Raw genomic sequence first — 14,638 nt, 5'->3', positions numbered from 1 at the left:
CACAAAACCTCTCCAAGCTTCCATCTCCCGTCGACCAATCAGCAAAAGCCCACGGAGAAAAGTCGCAAGGTCCCTGCCTGTAGTGTGTCAGGGCTGGGGCAACGCCACCCCTCCCTTCCTCCCCACCGGGCTGGGCCCCTCCTCCTCCTGGCTTAGCGGACTTCACACAGAACAGGTGCTAGGACGCCTCCTGCCTCTCCTCCCCACCTCCCTCCCCACTGCCAGTCCCTTATTGGACATCACACTTTGTTTTAAAGAAAAAATAATATTTATTTGCAATATAAACAAAGTCCCGTTGCTGGTTCGGGATATATATATATATATATGTATGTGTGTGTGTGTATATGTAGGGTCACAAATTTTCCTTCATAAGGTCATAAAGCAAAACTGGCCACCCTCTTCGCATACTCTCACGTACACAAATCTGATGCATCTTTCTGGGGTTTTTTTTTTAAAGGTAAAAAAGAGAAAGAACCATGTACAGCATGGAAGCTTTTTGTCAATTTCTCGACTGTGGCAAGATTTTAATCCGCTGCCTTAAAGAATCCCTGAAAACCGCCCCGTGAGGTAAGACGCAATGGGGCAGAGCTTCCTCGGCCTCGCTCTCGGGCCAAGTGCTGGCTCACTCAGGGACCCCGGCCTGACCACTCACCTTTCCCCGGGCCCCTGTGCAGTCCTGACACCTGGTGGGACTGAGGCTGGAGAAGGAACGAAACTGGAGGATAACGGAATCCGTGGCTTTGTTCTGTGGATCCGGGGGGGAGGGGGTGGACAGAGCCCCACGCCCCTTTCTCTTGTCCATCCTTGCCCCTTCTGCCCCTGCCCTGGTATTTTCCTGGTGCGAGTTTCCTGGTAGTAGAAGGCATGGGCAAGAGGAGTGCAGGGCCAGCTTCCATGGGACACGGGGGCTCCGAGTGGCAGCTGGACCGAAGCATCAGCCAGGGTAAGGGACAGAAACTAGGAGGCAGGGCTGGGCCTTGGCCACCCAGGCTCCCCTGCACCCCCGCCCGCAGCCGGGCCTCCACTCAGTCACAAACAAACGGGGAGAGAGAGAGAAAGACAGAAGTAGTGGGTACATAAAGAAAGGGCCCTGGGCCCAGACCCTCCTACGGGCTGAGCCCAGAGGGCTAATGCTACTGCTTGGCGTCCCCCACAGCTCCGCCTCCAGTGGGCCCGCTGCAGGGCCTCCCATCTCCTGCCTCCGGGAGTCTGCCCAGTCTGCAGGGACCGCTGGAGGGCCCAAAATGCAAAGGCCACCCGCAGCCCACCCTTTGTGACTTGCAGAGGTCGTCACGGGCAAGTGCAGTGCCACGGGGGCTGGGCCAAGAGATGTGGACACGACTTGGCGGGGGGCGGGGGGGGGTGGTGGTGTTGACGCCAAGAGAGCAGCAAGCCAACCCTTCGAGAAGGGCCTGCTGCTGCAGAAATGGGAGGCTTCACACATGTGCAAAACGCATTTGGTCAAGATCAACACGGGGTTTGTCTTTTCCATTAAAAACAAAAACAAAAACAAAAACAAAAAAAAACCAGTAATTGCTTTTTGAAGTAGTAATAAAAACAAAACTGAGAACATGTCTCTCTCTCTCTCTCTCTCTCGCGCGCGCGCGCGCGCACAGGATCAAGGAAGGGATGAAATACTGGTTTATACAATCCACTGTTGCGTGTAGCCTGAAAATAACACTTTTCATTAAAAAAGAAAAATCAAGAAGAGCTTGAACACTTGCCGTGCTCCAGGGAGCTTGGATTACCTGCCAAGAGTAAAAAGTAAACTCAGGTCCGTGGATGGGTCCTTAAAAATCAGCCCAACTGGCTGGCCCATCTGCTGATGGAGTGTCCTGGGACAAGGATGAGGCCTCGCTGGCCTCCCAAGGCCATCTGTCCCAGAGCTCAGGGCCTCTCCAGAAAGTCCTGTGGAGGGAGGCCTCGCTTTGTGGTCCGCCAGCCCCAAGGCGGTGAGGGAAGCTCGGCCACCTGCCCACCGGGGGCCTCCAGGCACTGGCCATGTCCGAGGCTGCCTAGCTTCTGGCTGGACGTAGCAGGAGTGGGCCACCCACCTGGCCCGAGGAGCTGTGGGGGGTGAGTTGGGGAGGGGCCGGCCCCCACCACCTGTGCCCCAGCCTCACGTGGACTCAAGGGTGTTGAGTGGGAACAGGTTGTGGTTGGTGGGCGTGGAGAAGTAGAGCTGCTCGCTGGGGGTGTGGTTGTCGCACGGGCTGCTCAGCCCCAGCGTCCGCTCGAAATCCAGCAGCTGCCCCATGAAGTTGAAGTTGGGCGAGATGTTGGACTTTTTCCTCTTGACGAAGTCGTAGGCGTCATTGAGTGACAGGTTCATCTTCTGCATCAGGTAAGCCACGGTAACCGTCACCGAGCGGCTGATCCCTGCCAGGCAGTGCACCAGGACACCACACTTCTTGGAGCGGGCCTCGTCTGCAACACACAGGCATGGGTCAGGAGGACACCTCTGCCAGGGAGCCGGAGGTGGGGGGCTGGGGCACAGAGGGCAGCAGGTTCACTGGCCGGTGCTGCCCAACACTTGAGGGACCTGGTGAAGGCCCACACGGGTGGGACAGCCACTTGGGGTGGAGGTCAAGAGCGTGGCTATGGAGAGGGCTCTGCCACCCGTCAGCTTCGAGTCACTGGACGTCCCTGTGCCTCAGTCTCCTCATCCATAAAATGGGCCCCCATGTTCCCAGTGCTCTTACAAGGACCTGAGCCAAGAGAGGGTTCTCCAAACCCTGGTGCTTGTGATGGCTACACAGTGCCCAGCCTGTGCTGAGGGTGTCACCTGTGTCCTTTCAGGCCATCTGCACCTGAGATGGTCAGCAAGTTCATTTTATAGATGAGGTTCACAGGCACAAAGAGAGTGATAGGCCAAAGGCCACAGACAGACTCCTCCTAACTCCTGGCACATACCACGGTCAGTCCTCGACTGGTGGCAGAGGCTAAGCTCACTCTTCTGGTGCGGCTCCCATGGGGATCCCCTGAGGGTATCCTGGGAAACAGGCCTGAGGGGAGCCCTGGAGAGGGAATGGAGGGCCCCGGCCCAACACCCAGCTCTGCCCTGTCCCCTGCCCCTCAGCCTTACTCCTGAACAGCCAGGGTTGGGAGGAAGGCCACACCTGAGGTTTCGCCAGGGAGGCTCTCTTAGTTGAGCCCCCTCCCCCACCTCACTTACTAGACTTCCCCCAGAAGGCCCATGCACCAGCGACCTCTCCCACCACCACCAACCAGGTTCTGCCCACCCTCCCAGCTTCTCCCAGTGTCTCTCTCAGTCTCCTCAGCCTGACACACAGTAGGAGCTCAATAAACACTAGCTAAGCCACTGAACAACTCAGTCCCATAATCGCTCCTCCCCTAGGCTCTAGGGCCTCTATGCCACAACTGTGCCAAGGATGGAGGTTAACAAGAGGCAGCTCTCTGGGGCCCTCCAGGTCCCTAGCTCTCTGATTCTGAGCCCACTGGGAGCCAGGCATACAGCTGGCACTCAATCAGTGCACTCCCACAAGATGATGCACAGGTTCTCAGGCTGTTCCGCCTCTGATGCTCATTCCCTCTGGCCTGGCAGAGCTTCCCCTCCTCATCCCCATGAGGGCACCCAGGGCTAAGCATGCAGTAGGCACTTAATCCAGATCCAGGCACTGCCTGGGGGCAAGAGAAGCTGGGGAAGAGAGAGAAGCTGCAGCCTGGTGCAGAGTGGTGCGGTCTGACCTTGAGACTTGGGGCTAATGGGGCGGTGGAGATGAGCCCCCCAATGGTGACACACCAGGATATGGGGAATGCCTGGCCCCCAAACCCACTCCCGGGTGATCCAAAGTGAAACTGCTTCCACGAGCTTTATTTTTAGCCTTCTCAGGGTGTGGCTGAGCAGCGTGGGGCTTGAGGCTTGATCTAGTCCCAGCGAGTCCTGGGGGGTGCTCAGGCCTCTATTCCTTCACTTGTCCCCCTCCCCCACTCCTATACCCTGTTCTGTCTCCCTCCCCAGATGCAAAGGGACCTTCAAGAAGGATAAAGGCACCCATGAGCCAGGCTCTGTCCTGGGAGCCAGGGATCCCCCTTCTCTGCTCCCCTGTCTTGTTGGGGAGAAGGAGTGAACGCTCAGGCAGGACCCAGAGACCTCCTGGCCTTGTCCCTCCCTGGGCAGAGCTGGGAAGCTCCCAATAGCCATGGTCACAGCAGCCCCTCCCCCAGGCCTCAGCTTCCTTCCTTCCTCCCAGCCAGGCACCTAGTTTTGGTTCCCAGTAAGCGGATGAGGCGGGGAAGCCTCCCACTTCCTGTTATTAAAGCTAGCCCGGCCCAGCTGACACCAAAACGCCCTCCACTGGACACAGCGGCCAGCGGGAGAGGACTGCCCAGGCCACCTCCTCTCTGCCACTGGAGGCTGGGGAGAAACACGGGGTCATCAGGCTCCGAGAGCCAAGGGTTTACATTCATGCTGATCTGGTAGCCCTTCCCTGCACCCTGGGTAAGAGCTAGGGCCAGGAAGATGACCTGCTAACAGCTTCCAGCTGGCCGCAGAGGAAGCAGGATGGGGAGGTCGAAGATAAGGCAGCTCATGGAGCTTGAGTCAGCTGGGGCCATCGGGGGCTGATGGTTCTAAGCGCAACAGGGGGACATACTGCTCTGAGGGAGGCCTCCTATACTCCAAGCAAGCCCCACAGGCTGCCAGGAGCACCCAGGGCCCTACCAAGTCACTCTGGCTCGCCACATTCCAATAGCTGCCCATCTGGGGTCAGCCTTCGGCTCCAGCACCACCCTTTAGCCCCCTCAGGTACAAAATAAAGTCCAAAGAGGCACAGTGGCAGCCCCCTCCCGGAAAACACGTGTGCTGAGGCATGAGGACGAGCAGGCAAGACCTGTGGGAGGTCTGAAAGCTGTGATGCTTCAGCTAGCCAAGCCCAAAACAGCGGAGCCACAGAAACACAAGCTGGACAGCAGGGTCCGTGGGTGAGGCAATGGGGCGGGGCAGGGGGGGGGGTCCAGGACTCAGGGGACCACTTGGGTCCCAAGGGCCTCGGTGACTCACAGCAGGCATGGGTTCGGCCACGGGCACATGCCAGCACAAGCAGGGCACGCACAGGCTTCGACAGGCCCAGAGGTACCCAGCCAGGCGCCAGTGACACCCAAGTCCCATACACACCTCGACACAGCTGCCCACCCACCCCGCCCAGAGAGCAGCAGCACCTACCAATGAAGCTGATGGCCTCGGGGAAGAACTGGGAGAGGTTCTGGCTCCAGTGGTCCGAGATGGGGATCTGCTTGTAGGTGAACTCGCCACCATGCTCAAAGGCATTGGGCAGGTTAGGCGTGACATTGAGGATATACTTGATGCCGTACTTGCCAAGCACATCCAGGTTAGTGGAGTCCTTGGCGCAGCCGAGGTAGAGGTAGGGCAGGATCTGGACGGGGAAGGCTGGTTGGCTGGATGGCACAGGGCTGCCATCCGACTCCGTGGCACTGCTGGGCAGCTCTCGGTCGGACTCCCCGTCTGAGCAGTCAGAGCTGATCCGTAGGCCCCCCAGGCCCAGCACGGAGGTGGGAGGTGAGCCACTGGGTGAGGATGAGCTGTCCACGTTGGTCTCGCAGTGCTCTGAATACTCCGTCTGGAACTTGTTGAAACCACCTGTGGCCAGGGTAAGAGGGCCTGGGTGAGAGACTGCCCATGCCACCGGCCAATGTCTCCAGACCAGTGGGCTGCCCACATCAAGCACTTTAACACCGACAACAGCCAATGTGGGCCCTGCCAACTGGGTTACACGTGTACCTGCTCCTGTGTTCTCTACATCCAGCTTATGACCCCCGACAGAATGGGAAACTGAGGCCCCCCAGGAGGTGAAGTAACATGCCTAAATGCCATATCCTGACCCATTAGGCTTCAGGGCCCCAGCTCATTTCGCTTCCACAGCCCCCAGGCACACCTGGCACCCATGGGTGCTGAGTAACGGCTCAGTGGTAAAGGAAAGAAGACAACCCCGTCTCCGGCCAGCACCTGTGGGTGTGCAAACCCCTCTTACAGAGGGGACTGCAGGGGCCAGAGCTATGTCTAGGTCAGTGAGAGGCACAGAGGTCCTGGGCCTCCTGCCTGGGAGTCCGGTCCCTGCCCCCCACCCCAACCACAGTCAGGGAGGACAGTGTGAAAGTACTGGCTGGCCCTTCCCTCCCACAGTGGCAAGTTCATAAAAGGGGTCCCAATCCACCTTTCCCCCGCTTAGATCTCAAGGACCCTAGTTTTGGAAACACAGGGGGAGGGCTGCTGGGGCTTTACAGAGACAAGAAATGGGGAGCGTCTTGCAGCTAGGCATGGGCCCTGCGCCCGAGGGTGCCGCAGGCTTCCCCTCCCCTCCCTGCCTGCACGCCTGCTGCCAGCGAGAGGCCATTTTGGAATGTTAATTGGAAACACCGGCTGCAGCCACTCGCCCCCCAGCTGCCTCCCCCTTCCACAAGCTCAAGGGTAGTAGGCTGGGGACTTGGGGGTCCCAGACAGCCATGGCAGGGGACCCTGGTTACAGTTCTGCCCCAAGTGTTTCCAAGAGGCTGTGATCCCCAAGTAGTGAGCCCAAAGCCCAGATGCCCAGAGTTCCCCAACCCAAACGGTCCCTATACCTTAGGGGCGGGGATAATGCTGCCAAAGGTTCCTATATCCTGACTCTGGTCTCCCAGGGACATGCATTCTAGACTGGAGCAGCAGGACCTGGTGTCCTGTCGCCTTTGGGGTCCCAGGAGGCGGCCCCTTCCTCCTCTGAGGGGCTCAGCAGGAGACTAGGCGCTGCCATGGCCCCAACAACAGGAGAGAAAAAAAAAAAAAAAAAGGAAAGCCCAGGTTGGCAAAAGTTTCTTCAGCCCACTCGAATTGTGTCGAGGACGAGATGCAGAAGGGACCCTCGCGCCAGCCTAAACCCTCACCGCGGGGGCCGAGCTCCCGTTAGAGGCGGATGCGAGCCGGGGGCGACGTGGCGCCGGCCGGGCAGGCGGAGCGCACGGAGAGAAAGCAGCCTCCGGCGGGGGCGTCAGGGAGCCGCGGGAGAGCCCGAATCCCGGACGGGGGTCTCAGTGCTGCCCTCACCTTGGAGGTAGTAGGCCTGGCAGCCGTCGTCGCGCAGCTTTTGCAGGAGCAGGCCAAGCACCGAGGCGGGAGCGCCGGTCTCTGGCTGCCACTCGGCCGTGGCCTCGTCGTAGAGCAGCACGGTGGCCGCCTTGCAGCGCGTGGCGAAGCGCTCCTTGTCGGCGTGGTTGGGGATGATGGAGCGGATGGGGAGGTTGCCCTTGCGCAGACGGCGCAGCATGAGGCCCGGGATGGCCAGGTTGATGGCCGTCTCGATGTGCGACGACTCGAAGAGCTCGTGCGGCCGGCAGTCGAGCAGCAGCAGGGACGCGCCGCCGCGCGCCTCCAGCTCCTCCTGCAGCCACTCGGCGCTCTTGCACGGCATGGCCCCCGCACCCGTCGCCGCTCCCGCGCCGGTGCTAGCGCCGGACCCTGACACCGCACCGGGCTCCGACCCCGCACCGGTGTCCCCAGCAGCCGACGCCCCCGAGGCCGACATGTGCGCCCGCGCTGGGGGGCCGCGGAGCTGGTTTTTCATGGGGAGCGCGGGCGGCCCGGGGCAGGGGCCGGGCAGCCCTGCCCTGGGACGGCGCCCCGGCCGCGCGGGCCCCAGCCGCGTCTCCGGGCGCCCGCCTCCCGCCGAGCTGCGCGCCCGCCGCCCCGGCCTCCCGGCCTCCCGGCCTCCCGGCCTCCGTCCCGCCCGGCCCTCCGCGCGCGCCGCGGCCTGACAGCCCCAATTAAACGGCGGCTCCGGCGGCCGCGCGCCGAGGCGTCCTCGGGGGGGGGGGGGCGGGGCCGCGGGGCCGGCGCCCGGGCTTAAAGGCGCCGCGCCTCCGCCGCCCCTCCCCACGGAGTACGCGAACGCGCTCGCGGCCCCGTGCACCCTGAGACCTGCGCCCGCCCGGGCCCTCGGCCCACCTCAACCCCGACCTGGCTAAGACCAGCCGGGAGTGTCCGGCCAAGACCCTTCCTCTATGCCCGCGCTCGCAGCGCTTCCGAGTCCTACCGTGAAGGGCTGCCCTAGGAACGTCCTGCGCCTCGCATCCCCTCCCGACTTTTCCCTGAAGCAGAGCCTCCCCAGGGATAGGGCGGTGGGTGGGGGCGGTCACGCTGAGGCAACATCCCCCTCCTCCTGTCTGTCAACCCCACTCATTCATTTTCTCAGCGAGTTCATTCAACAAATGGAAACTGAACGCCTACTACGTGCCAGGCACTGTGCTTAGGATAAGGTCACCGTTTCAGGCGACCGACTGGTCCCTAGGGTGGCCACAGGCTCCGAGACCTGAAAGGGGATCCCACCCCAGCAGGCCTGATGGGTAATCAGCGAACAGGGGACTAGAGGACTAGGAGGACCCAGGGCCGCCCCACACTCCGCAGGCAGGAGCGGAAAAATCCTGGAAAGGGCCAGCCCCAAGAAGACAGAGCTAGCCCTTTAAGAAAGCTTTACAAGCTGGGAGGTGACAGGCGCCGAGTGAAGCGCCACGTGACTTTCTCTCGGAGGGGCGGGTGGGCGGGGAGCTCTCCTTTATCAACCTCTCTCCTCGCCAACCTCCTTCCCAGTGCGCCAACCAACTTTCGCGGTAGGCGGGAGCGCGTCGCGCAGATGGCCAATCGTGACTGAAGGAGACGGTTGGGAGGGAGGGCGGCTCGTCACCCGTTCCACCCGGCGCAGGGAAGTGGGCGGGGTCTCCGCGAGCGCGGTGTGTTGACTCGCTCGCAGGCGGGCGGGGCGGAGGAGGTGAATGGAGCCGCAGGTAGCGCAGGAACAAAGCGGCTTGACTCCAGCGGCGCGCGTGCGCACGGACTACCGCGCTTTCCCTACGGAGCCAGTGTTGTCTGCCCAGGAAGGGAGCTAAGGGCCGGGCCCTGCGGTCCGCCCGGTCCGTTCCCAGCGGGCGGAGTGCCTCCACTTCCTCGGGGTTCCCATCTCCCACTCTGCCCTAGGCTGGTTAGCACACAGCCACCTTGCCTGGACAGAGCCCAGCAGGCCCGTCACAGATCTATCCAGCGATGAGGGCACTTCTCTGAGGTCAGACCCTCGACTGGCAGTCCACGTGCTGGTTGTCAGGGACGGCGGCAGCACTGGAAAAGGAAGCCTAAGCAGACCCACACTGGAGGGGACCTGCTGGCTGATGAATCATTCCTCAGCGGGCTTGTTGAGGGCTGGCTGGAGCTTTGGGGACAGCAGGGCCTGGTGAATTGGTTACTGCTCTCACTAGTGGGAAATGGGAGCCTCCGCTGTGTCCCCGCAGTCCCTATCTCCCTGGACAGAGGAGGGAGGCCGTGCCACCCCCCCCTCCCCATTAGCTCGTGATGGCTCCCTTGTCTCCCCTTCAGGACTCCTCCAGGGGAACCGTACAGGCTGGAGGAGAGACCTGTGAGGATGTGAGGAAATGGAGAAACTCCCCGGGAGGTGGGTGCATCCTCCAGCACGGAGGAAGAGGCAGGGTTCAGATGCATCCAGAAGGAGGGAGGCACCTGAGGAGAAGGTGACAGTGAAGCAAAGGAGTGGAAGAGAACTAGCCTGGCTGTAGGAGCTGCCTGTGGGGCCCTGGACCGCCATCTCTCAGCTTGGAGGCATAGCCCAAAGCCTTGGTTCTTGGGTGGAAGCCCTGCCTCCAATCTTGAACAGCTAGACACAAGGCATAAAATGGATCATATCCGGGATGCCCTGGGTGCATATGCATGAGTGTGCACGTGCATGCAAGGGGGGGACACAGAACTCTCTGACTTACAGAGCACAGCAGGAACTCGCCCCGTGGTCAGACAGCAGGAGGCCAGGACCACCTCTGCCCAGGACCTTGCCCTACAACTGTGAGTCTCCCTCCAGAATGCTGCGAGACATACCTGGAAGAGGGAGCCCTGTGCCCTGAGCAAGGTCTTGGGATCAAAGACATTTTTCCTCTTCAGGAATGTGGCCTTTCCTGCCCTTCAGGGTTCAGGCCCTCCCCCATCTGCAGCCCCCAGGAGAGGTGCCCCACCTCCCCCTCACCCCCTCACCAGGGTTTCCCTGAGGGGCAGGGTGGGGACCCCCAGAATAGGTCCGGGTCCCTGGGGGTAAGCTGGAGGTGGAGTATGGGTGGGCTGTCTCAGGGCTGTCCCTTTCTCCCACACACCTTCAGGCCTTTGTACACCCTACCCCCATGGCCTGGACATTTTTTGGCTTCACCCTTTGCCAGCCTTCTAGAAGATCACAGTTCGGTGTCACCCTCAGGGAGCCCTTCTCTGCTAGAATTAGCCCCCTACTCCATGCCCCTGGGACCCTTGCCCCCAATTTTGCACTGGAATTATCACTGTTGTTGTCCAGCAACCCCACCAGACTTTCTCCCTTTGGATACCCAGTGGCATGTCTGCCTCCCCAAGTCTCACCCCTTTTCCCCCAGGTGCTAGGCCTGAACCCATGAGGCGTGTGTGGAGCTACCTTCCCTATCTGCTCATATCCAGCCCCAGAACCAAGCAGTGAAGGGGACTTCCAGCACGACAAGGCTTGGCTATGATAGTGGGATGTTTGATGTGAACTAAGCCAGATGTGAGCTGGTGTGCAGCCTCCCTGCCATCCACCCCTCCCCCATCCACGTGGCTTGGTGACCCAGGAACTATGTCGCCAAGAATAATTTAAGCATTGGGGCGCCTGGGTGGCTCTGTCAGTTTAGCTTCTGCCTTGGGCTCAGGTCAGATCCCAGGGCTCTGCTCAGTGGGGAGCCTGCTCCTCCCTTTCCCTCTGCCCCTCCCCTCTGCTCATGGGCGCACAGTCTCTCTCTCTCTTGCTCTCTCTCTCAAATAAAATCTTTAAAAAAATAAGAATAGTTTAAGCATCTTGGAAGCAGACTTTCCTTTTCCTACCAGTGTCCATGGATTTCTTAGAAATGGGCAAACATGTTTTGAACAGCACATGCCAGAGGGAGAGGAGGGGAGGAGAGTCTGTTCCTCCTATCCTTAGGAAACTAACACAAATTTCAGGTGAGCTCCTGCTGCTTGCAGGAGGGCAGTTTGCAACGGTGATTGATTTCACACCCCGCCATGAGAGCTGAGCAGGGGCTGGGGAGAGTTCCGGCAACTCCAGCCCATCTGTGTCTGAGACCCAGACTGGGGGTCACTATGCTTGTCCCAGAACCATGGGACAGCTTCTTCCCCATCCCCCAGTGAGGTGCCTGCCTGGGTTGCCGTGGGAACAGGTAATGTCTAAACCAGGCCAGAAGTGAACCGTGAAAGGCCTGGCAACTCTCCTGCCCTGGGCAGAGCTCTGGCTGTGCACGCCTGAGCTTGTACATGCACATGCACTCAGGTAAAGACACACACAATACAGTCCCAAACACACATAGACCTACCCTGTATCCACATATGCTCACAGGCAGAAATATGGGTGTGTGCAGAAATACACAACACGCATGTGCGCACACACTCTCCATTAGCTACATACACATACACAGACCCTGTAATGTCTGGACATTTGCCATTCTTGTTGGAGGAGTACCCACAGACCAGTCACAGAGGGCTTGTTACAGGCTATTGGCTATTGCTTGGATCTCTGTGGTGACAGGTTCTAAACGGAACCAAATTCTGCCCCTCCCTTCCTTCCAGGAGGGAGCCACCAGACCCTGGGTGATAGCAGTGTGGCCCGGAGAAGCTATTGCCTGGAACAGCTCTCAGGTTGGGGAGCCACATGCCTATTCATCTTCCCTTCTACCCTGCCCAGGTGTGAGGCAGAGGGATAGGAGGAATAGGGCCCTGGGGAGCAGGTGGGAAAGGGTCAAACTCAAGAGAAGCAGAGACCAAGAGCTGGCAGGATGGAACTCTCCAAAGCTCCCTGGAGGAGATAAAGGGGAAGAAGTGAGGAGAGCCAGGCCACTGTGGAGCCTCCCCACTGTTCCAGCTTACATGTTTCCTGCCCTAGGCCAGGGCGTATGCATTGGGACCTCAAAGGGGAACTAGACCAGCATAATCGCTCTCTCTCCCAGCTTCCCACAACGGCAGAGCAGGCCCTTAGCTAACCTCCCCATGTGTGTCCCCCACTGGGGCCAGCCTGAGGAGCCAGACTAGAGGACAAACCTATACTACTCTGCCTTGCTTTGTCCCTGGCAGACATTACTAGTCAATCACAGCACTCCTGATTGCTGAACCACCCTCTGGCCTCAAAACCGTCCTAAGCAGGCATGACCAGCTGATTGATTGTGGTAGACAAGGGAGATAAAACCTATTTGCTAAAGCCTCAATTCATAGCCAGGCCAGCCATGGCCTCTCTGTCCCCAGCCCTGGCTCATGTCACCCTGGCCCCTTCCTGCCCCCTAGTCTGTGCCCAGACATGGCACCCCTGCTTCCACACACTTCCTCGTTCTGTGACCCCTGCCTTCTGAAATCATCTGCAGCTTCTGAGGGGTGTTGACCCCAGGAAGTCTTCCCTGCCTGACCTCAGCAGAGTGTGCTCCTTCTCTGATCCTCCTGGGTGTTGTTCCTGTTTTCTACCCTCTCCCCACTTAAGGGCAGTTGAGCCTGGAGGGATCTGGGAGGGAGCCGATCCAGCCAGGGAGCATCTGTGTGACTTCACCTGTGTGAGCCCCTGTTGTCACTGGAGTTCCCGAGGTCCTGGCTTCTCACCCAGAGTCCGGCCCCTCCCCCTCCACTCCCCCCGTCAGGCCTTCCTCCTGGCCCGGCCCTCTGTCCTCCAAGCTCTCCTCAGCACGAGGGTCCCCGTAAGGGAGATGGGGGCCTCCTGGGATGCTCTCTGCTCAGGACAGATTAGAGACTGATTTCAAGCAGGCCCAGTTTCTGTCCCAACGCAAAGGTCACACCCTGTGCTGCCCTCCTCCTACGTCCTACAGCGTTTTTCACATCCTCAGCCCTGCGATCCTTGGCGATTCCCCAGCGAGACCAGAGCAGGCCTTGTCTGTTCTGCAGGTGGGGAAGCTGAGGCCCAGGAAGGGAAATGTCTTGCCCAAGGGCCTGGCTCCAGGCCCAGCCAGTTACTCAGCCATTGGGCCTGAGGTGAGTCATGGTGGCCCAGGTGATGGGAAGGAAACACATAAACACAGGCAAGTGGGAAGGGCCGTCTTGGAGGCGGGGTGAGTACCTGCCTCGGGCTCCAGCTACAATCTCCCACACGCAGACCCCTGTGGGCTTAGTGGGCAGGTGCACACCTGACTGTCTCAAATCACGTTCCCTTTTGGCTCCTCGTCCAGCCTTTAATCAGCCCTGGAAAGGCTGTCAACGCATTTGACGGATGGGGACACTGAGGCCCGCGGTTACCAGTCAAGCTGTGGCAGGGGCTGGGCCCCAGACTAAGAACCCAGAGCTCCTTTCCCCCGGGAGAGGTTCCCAGCTGGCTCTTATTGCGACTCCCGGCCCCTCCCACAGGAGGGGACCCAAGCACAGTCCACAGGGACTGCTTACTCTTTGACTCCTTGCTCTTTCCCATTTCTGGAAGGTGGGGGCAGGGGACAGACTGGAGGTATGTGAACCTATTCACCCCATAACAAGAGGGGCCTATCTATACCTTGCACATAGCGTCTGTGCTATCAAACGCTCTTCCCATGTCCCAGGCACACCTGGCCGATCCATCCCATAAGCCGGTTTCCGAATCCACCTTCACTGACCGTTACAACGTAGTCCCGGCCCTCCTCCCTCTCCCTGGCCCACCCTGCCAGCCTCGTTCCCAGCCCTTGTTCAGTTCCCCTAGGTGCAACCAGAGGCATCTTTTGAGAATGTGGAATCAGACTTGGCCTTCTCCCGCTCTGGAGCTTCCCATCGTCCTGACAGAGTCCCAGCTTCTCTCCGTGGCCAGTGTGGCCCTTAATGAAGCGGCTCAGCCCCTCTCCCCACTGCCCTGCCTCTCCTCAAGGGCCAAGATTGTCTGACTCTCTTTCCCTCACTCTCCCAGCCCAGCCCTGCCTCCTTTGTTGTCCTCCTGCACCGTCTCTAGGGCCTTTGCACTCACTGGTCCTTCTGTTGGAAACTTCTCCTAGTTCTTGCCTTTAAATTAAATACCTTCTTACCCATTTGTCTTCCAGAGCTGGAGTGGGCATCTAGGAAGTGGCTGAACCAGCATTAGAACCCTGGCCTCCTTCTAGACTTTGTGTTGTCAGCCACCAGCCGTGATTTCAAATGCCTTTGGCTCTCCCCTGCACACTGGGTGATTCTGGAAGCCTCCCACCTCCATTTCCCACTTGGGCCTCTCAGCCTGTCCTGCATGACCTGCTGGAGTCACTCAGTGAGATTACCTGAAGCCCGAAGAGGCTCCTTGCTGTCGAGGGATGGATTCCTGCTCTCAGTGTGCCTAGCAGCACCTGGTCCCCAACCTCCAGTGGCAGGCCTCAGTTTCCCTGTTTTGGAGAGGGCTCCCCTTCCCTGCCATCCAGGTGTGGCTCACCCTTTCTCCAAAGGTCGAGCCAAAATGCCCACCTCTTGGTGGACTCAGAGGGCCCTGGGTCCCCAGCCTGCGTTCCAATCCTACATATACCACTACCCACCAGTTGGAGGAGGGGCTGGCCTGGGGGTTAGACTCAGCTGGGAGCCCCACCCACTGACAGTGAGGTCATCCCTAGAGGGCCAACAGCAGCTCAGCTGCCTCAGGAAACCAGGCAGGCCAGGCCAGCTTTCCTGGGT

At 59.8% G+C, this 14,638-nt stretch overlaps 1 protein-coding gene and 1 long non-coding RNA gene across 3 annotated transcripts; one reads left to right on the top strand and one right to left on the bottom strand.

Annotated features, from left to right (window-relative positions):
* Positions 1-249: 249 nt before the first annotated feature.
* DUSP7 (dual specificity phosphatase 7) lies at positions 250-7,709 on the bottom strand. The gene is made up of 3 exons (XM_004780068.3): positions 7,061-7,709; positions 5,186-5,620; positions 250-2,427 (listed from the first exon to the last, which is right to left on the bottom strand). The coding sequence occupies exons 1-3, from the start codon at positions 7,575-7,577 to the stop codon at positions 2,120-2,122; spliced, it is 1,260 nt and encodes a 419-aa protein (XP_004780125.2). The 5' UTR covers positions 7,578-7,709; the 3' UTR covers positions 250-2,119.
* A 1,025-nt stretch (positions 7,710-8,734) lies between these two features.
* On the top strand, positions 8,735-10,780 carry LOC101677970. Of its 2 annotated transcripts, none has more exons than XR_201342.3 (3): positions 8,735-9,068; positions 9,777-9,853; positions 10,423-10,780. It is a non-coding gene; the product is annotated as an uncharacterized LOC101677970 (long non-coding RNA). The 2 variants fall into 2 exon arrangements; XR_001177448.2 differs by lacking the exon at positions 8,735-9,068 and adding an exon at positions 9,078-9,452.
* The last annotated feature ends 3,858 nt before the right edge of the window (positions 10,781-14,638 follow it).

This window comes from Mustela putorius, unplaced genomic scaffold (genome assembly GCF_011764305.1).
Source record: "Mustela putorius furo isolate JIRA1106 unplaced genomic scaffold, ASM1176430v1.1 tig00000095_pilon_pilon_pilon, whole genome shotgun sequence".
Taxonomy (NCBI): domain Eukaryota; kingdom Metazoa; phylum Chordata; class Mammalia; order Carnivora; family Mustelidae; genus Mustela; species Mustela putorius.
Note: the sequence above shows the minus strand (reverse complement) of the source record. Positions and strands in the feature narration are given on the sequence as shown.

Bases quoted from the DNA above. Each gene is read 5' to 3' on its own strand.
- DUSP7 (XM_004780068.3), bottom strand. From the start codon at position 7,577: ATGAAAAACCAGCTCCGCGGCCCCCCAGCGCGGGCGCACATGTCGGCC. The intron at 5,621-7,060 runs GTGAGGGCAGCA...CCCTGGCCACAG, and splicing joins CCAGGCCTACTACCTCCAAG to GTGGTTTCAACAAGTTCCAG. The intron at 2,428-5,185 runs GTAGGTGCTGCT...TGTGTGTTGCAG, and splicing joins CGAGGCCATCAGCTTCATTG to ACGAGGCCCGCTCCAAGAAG.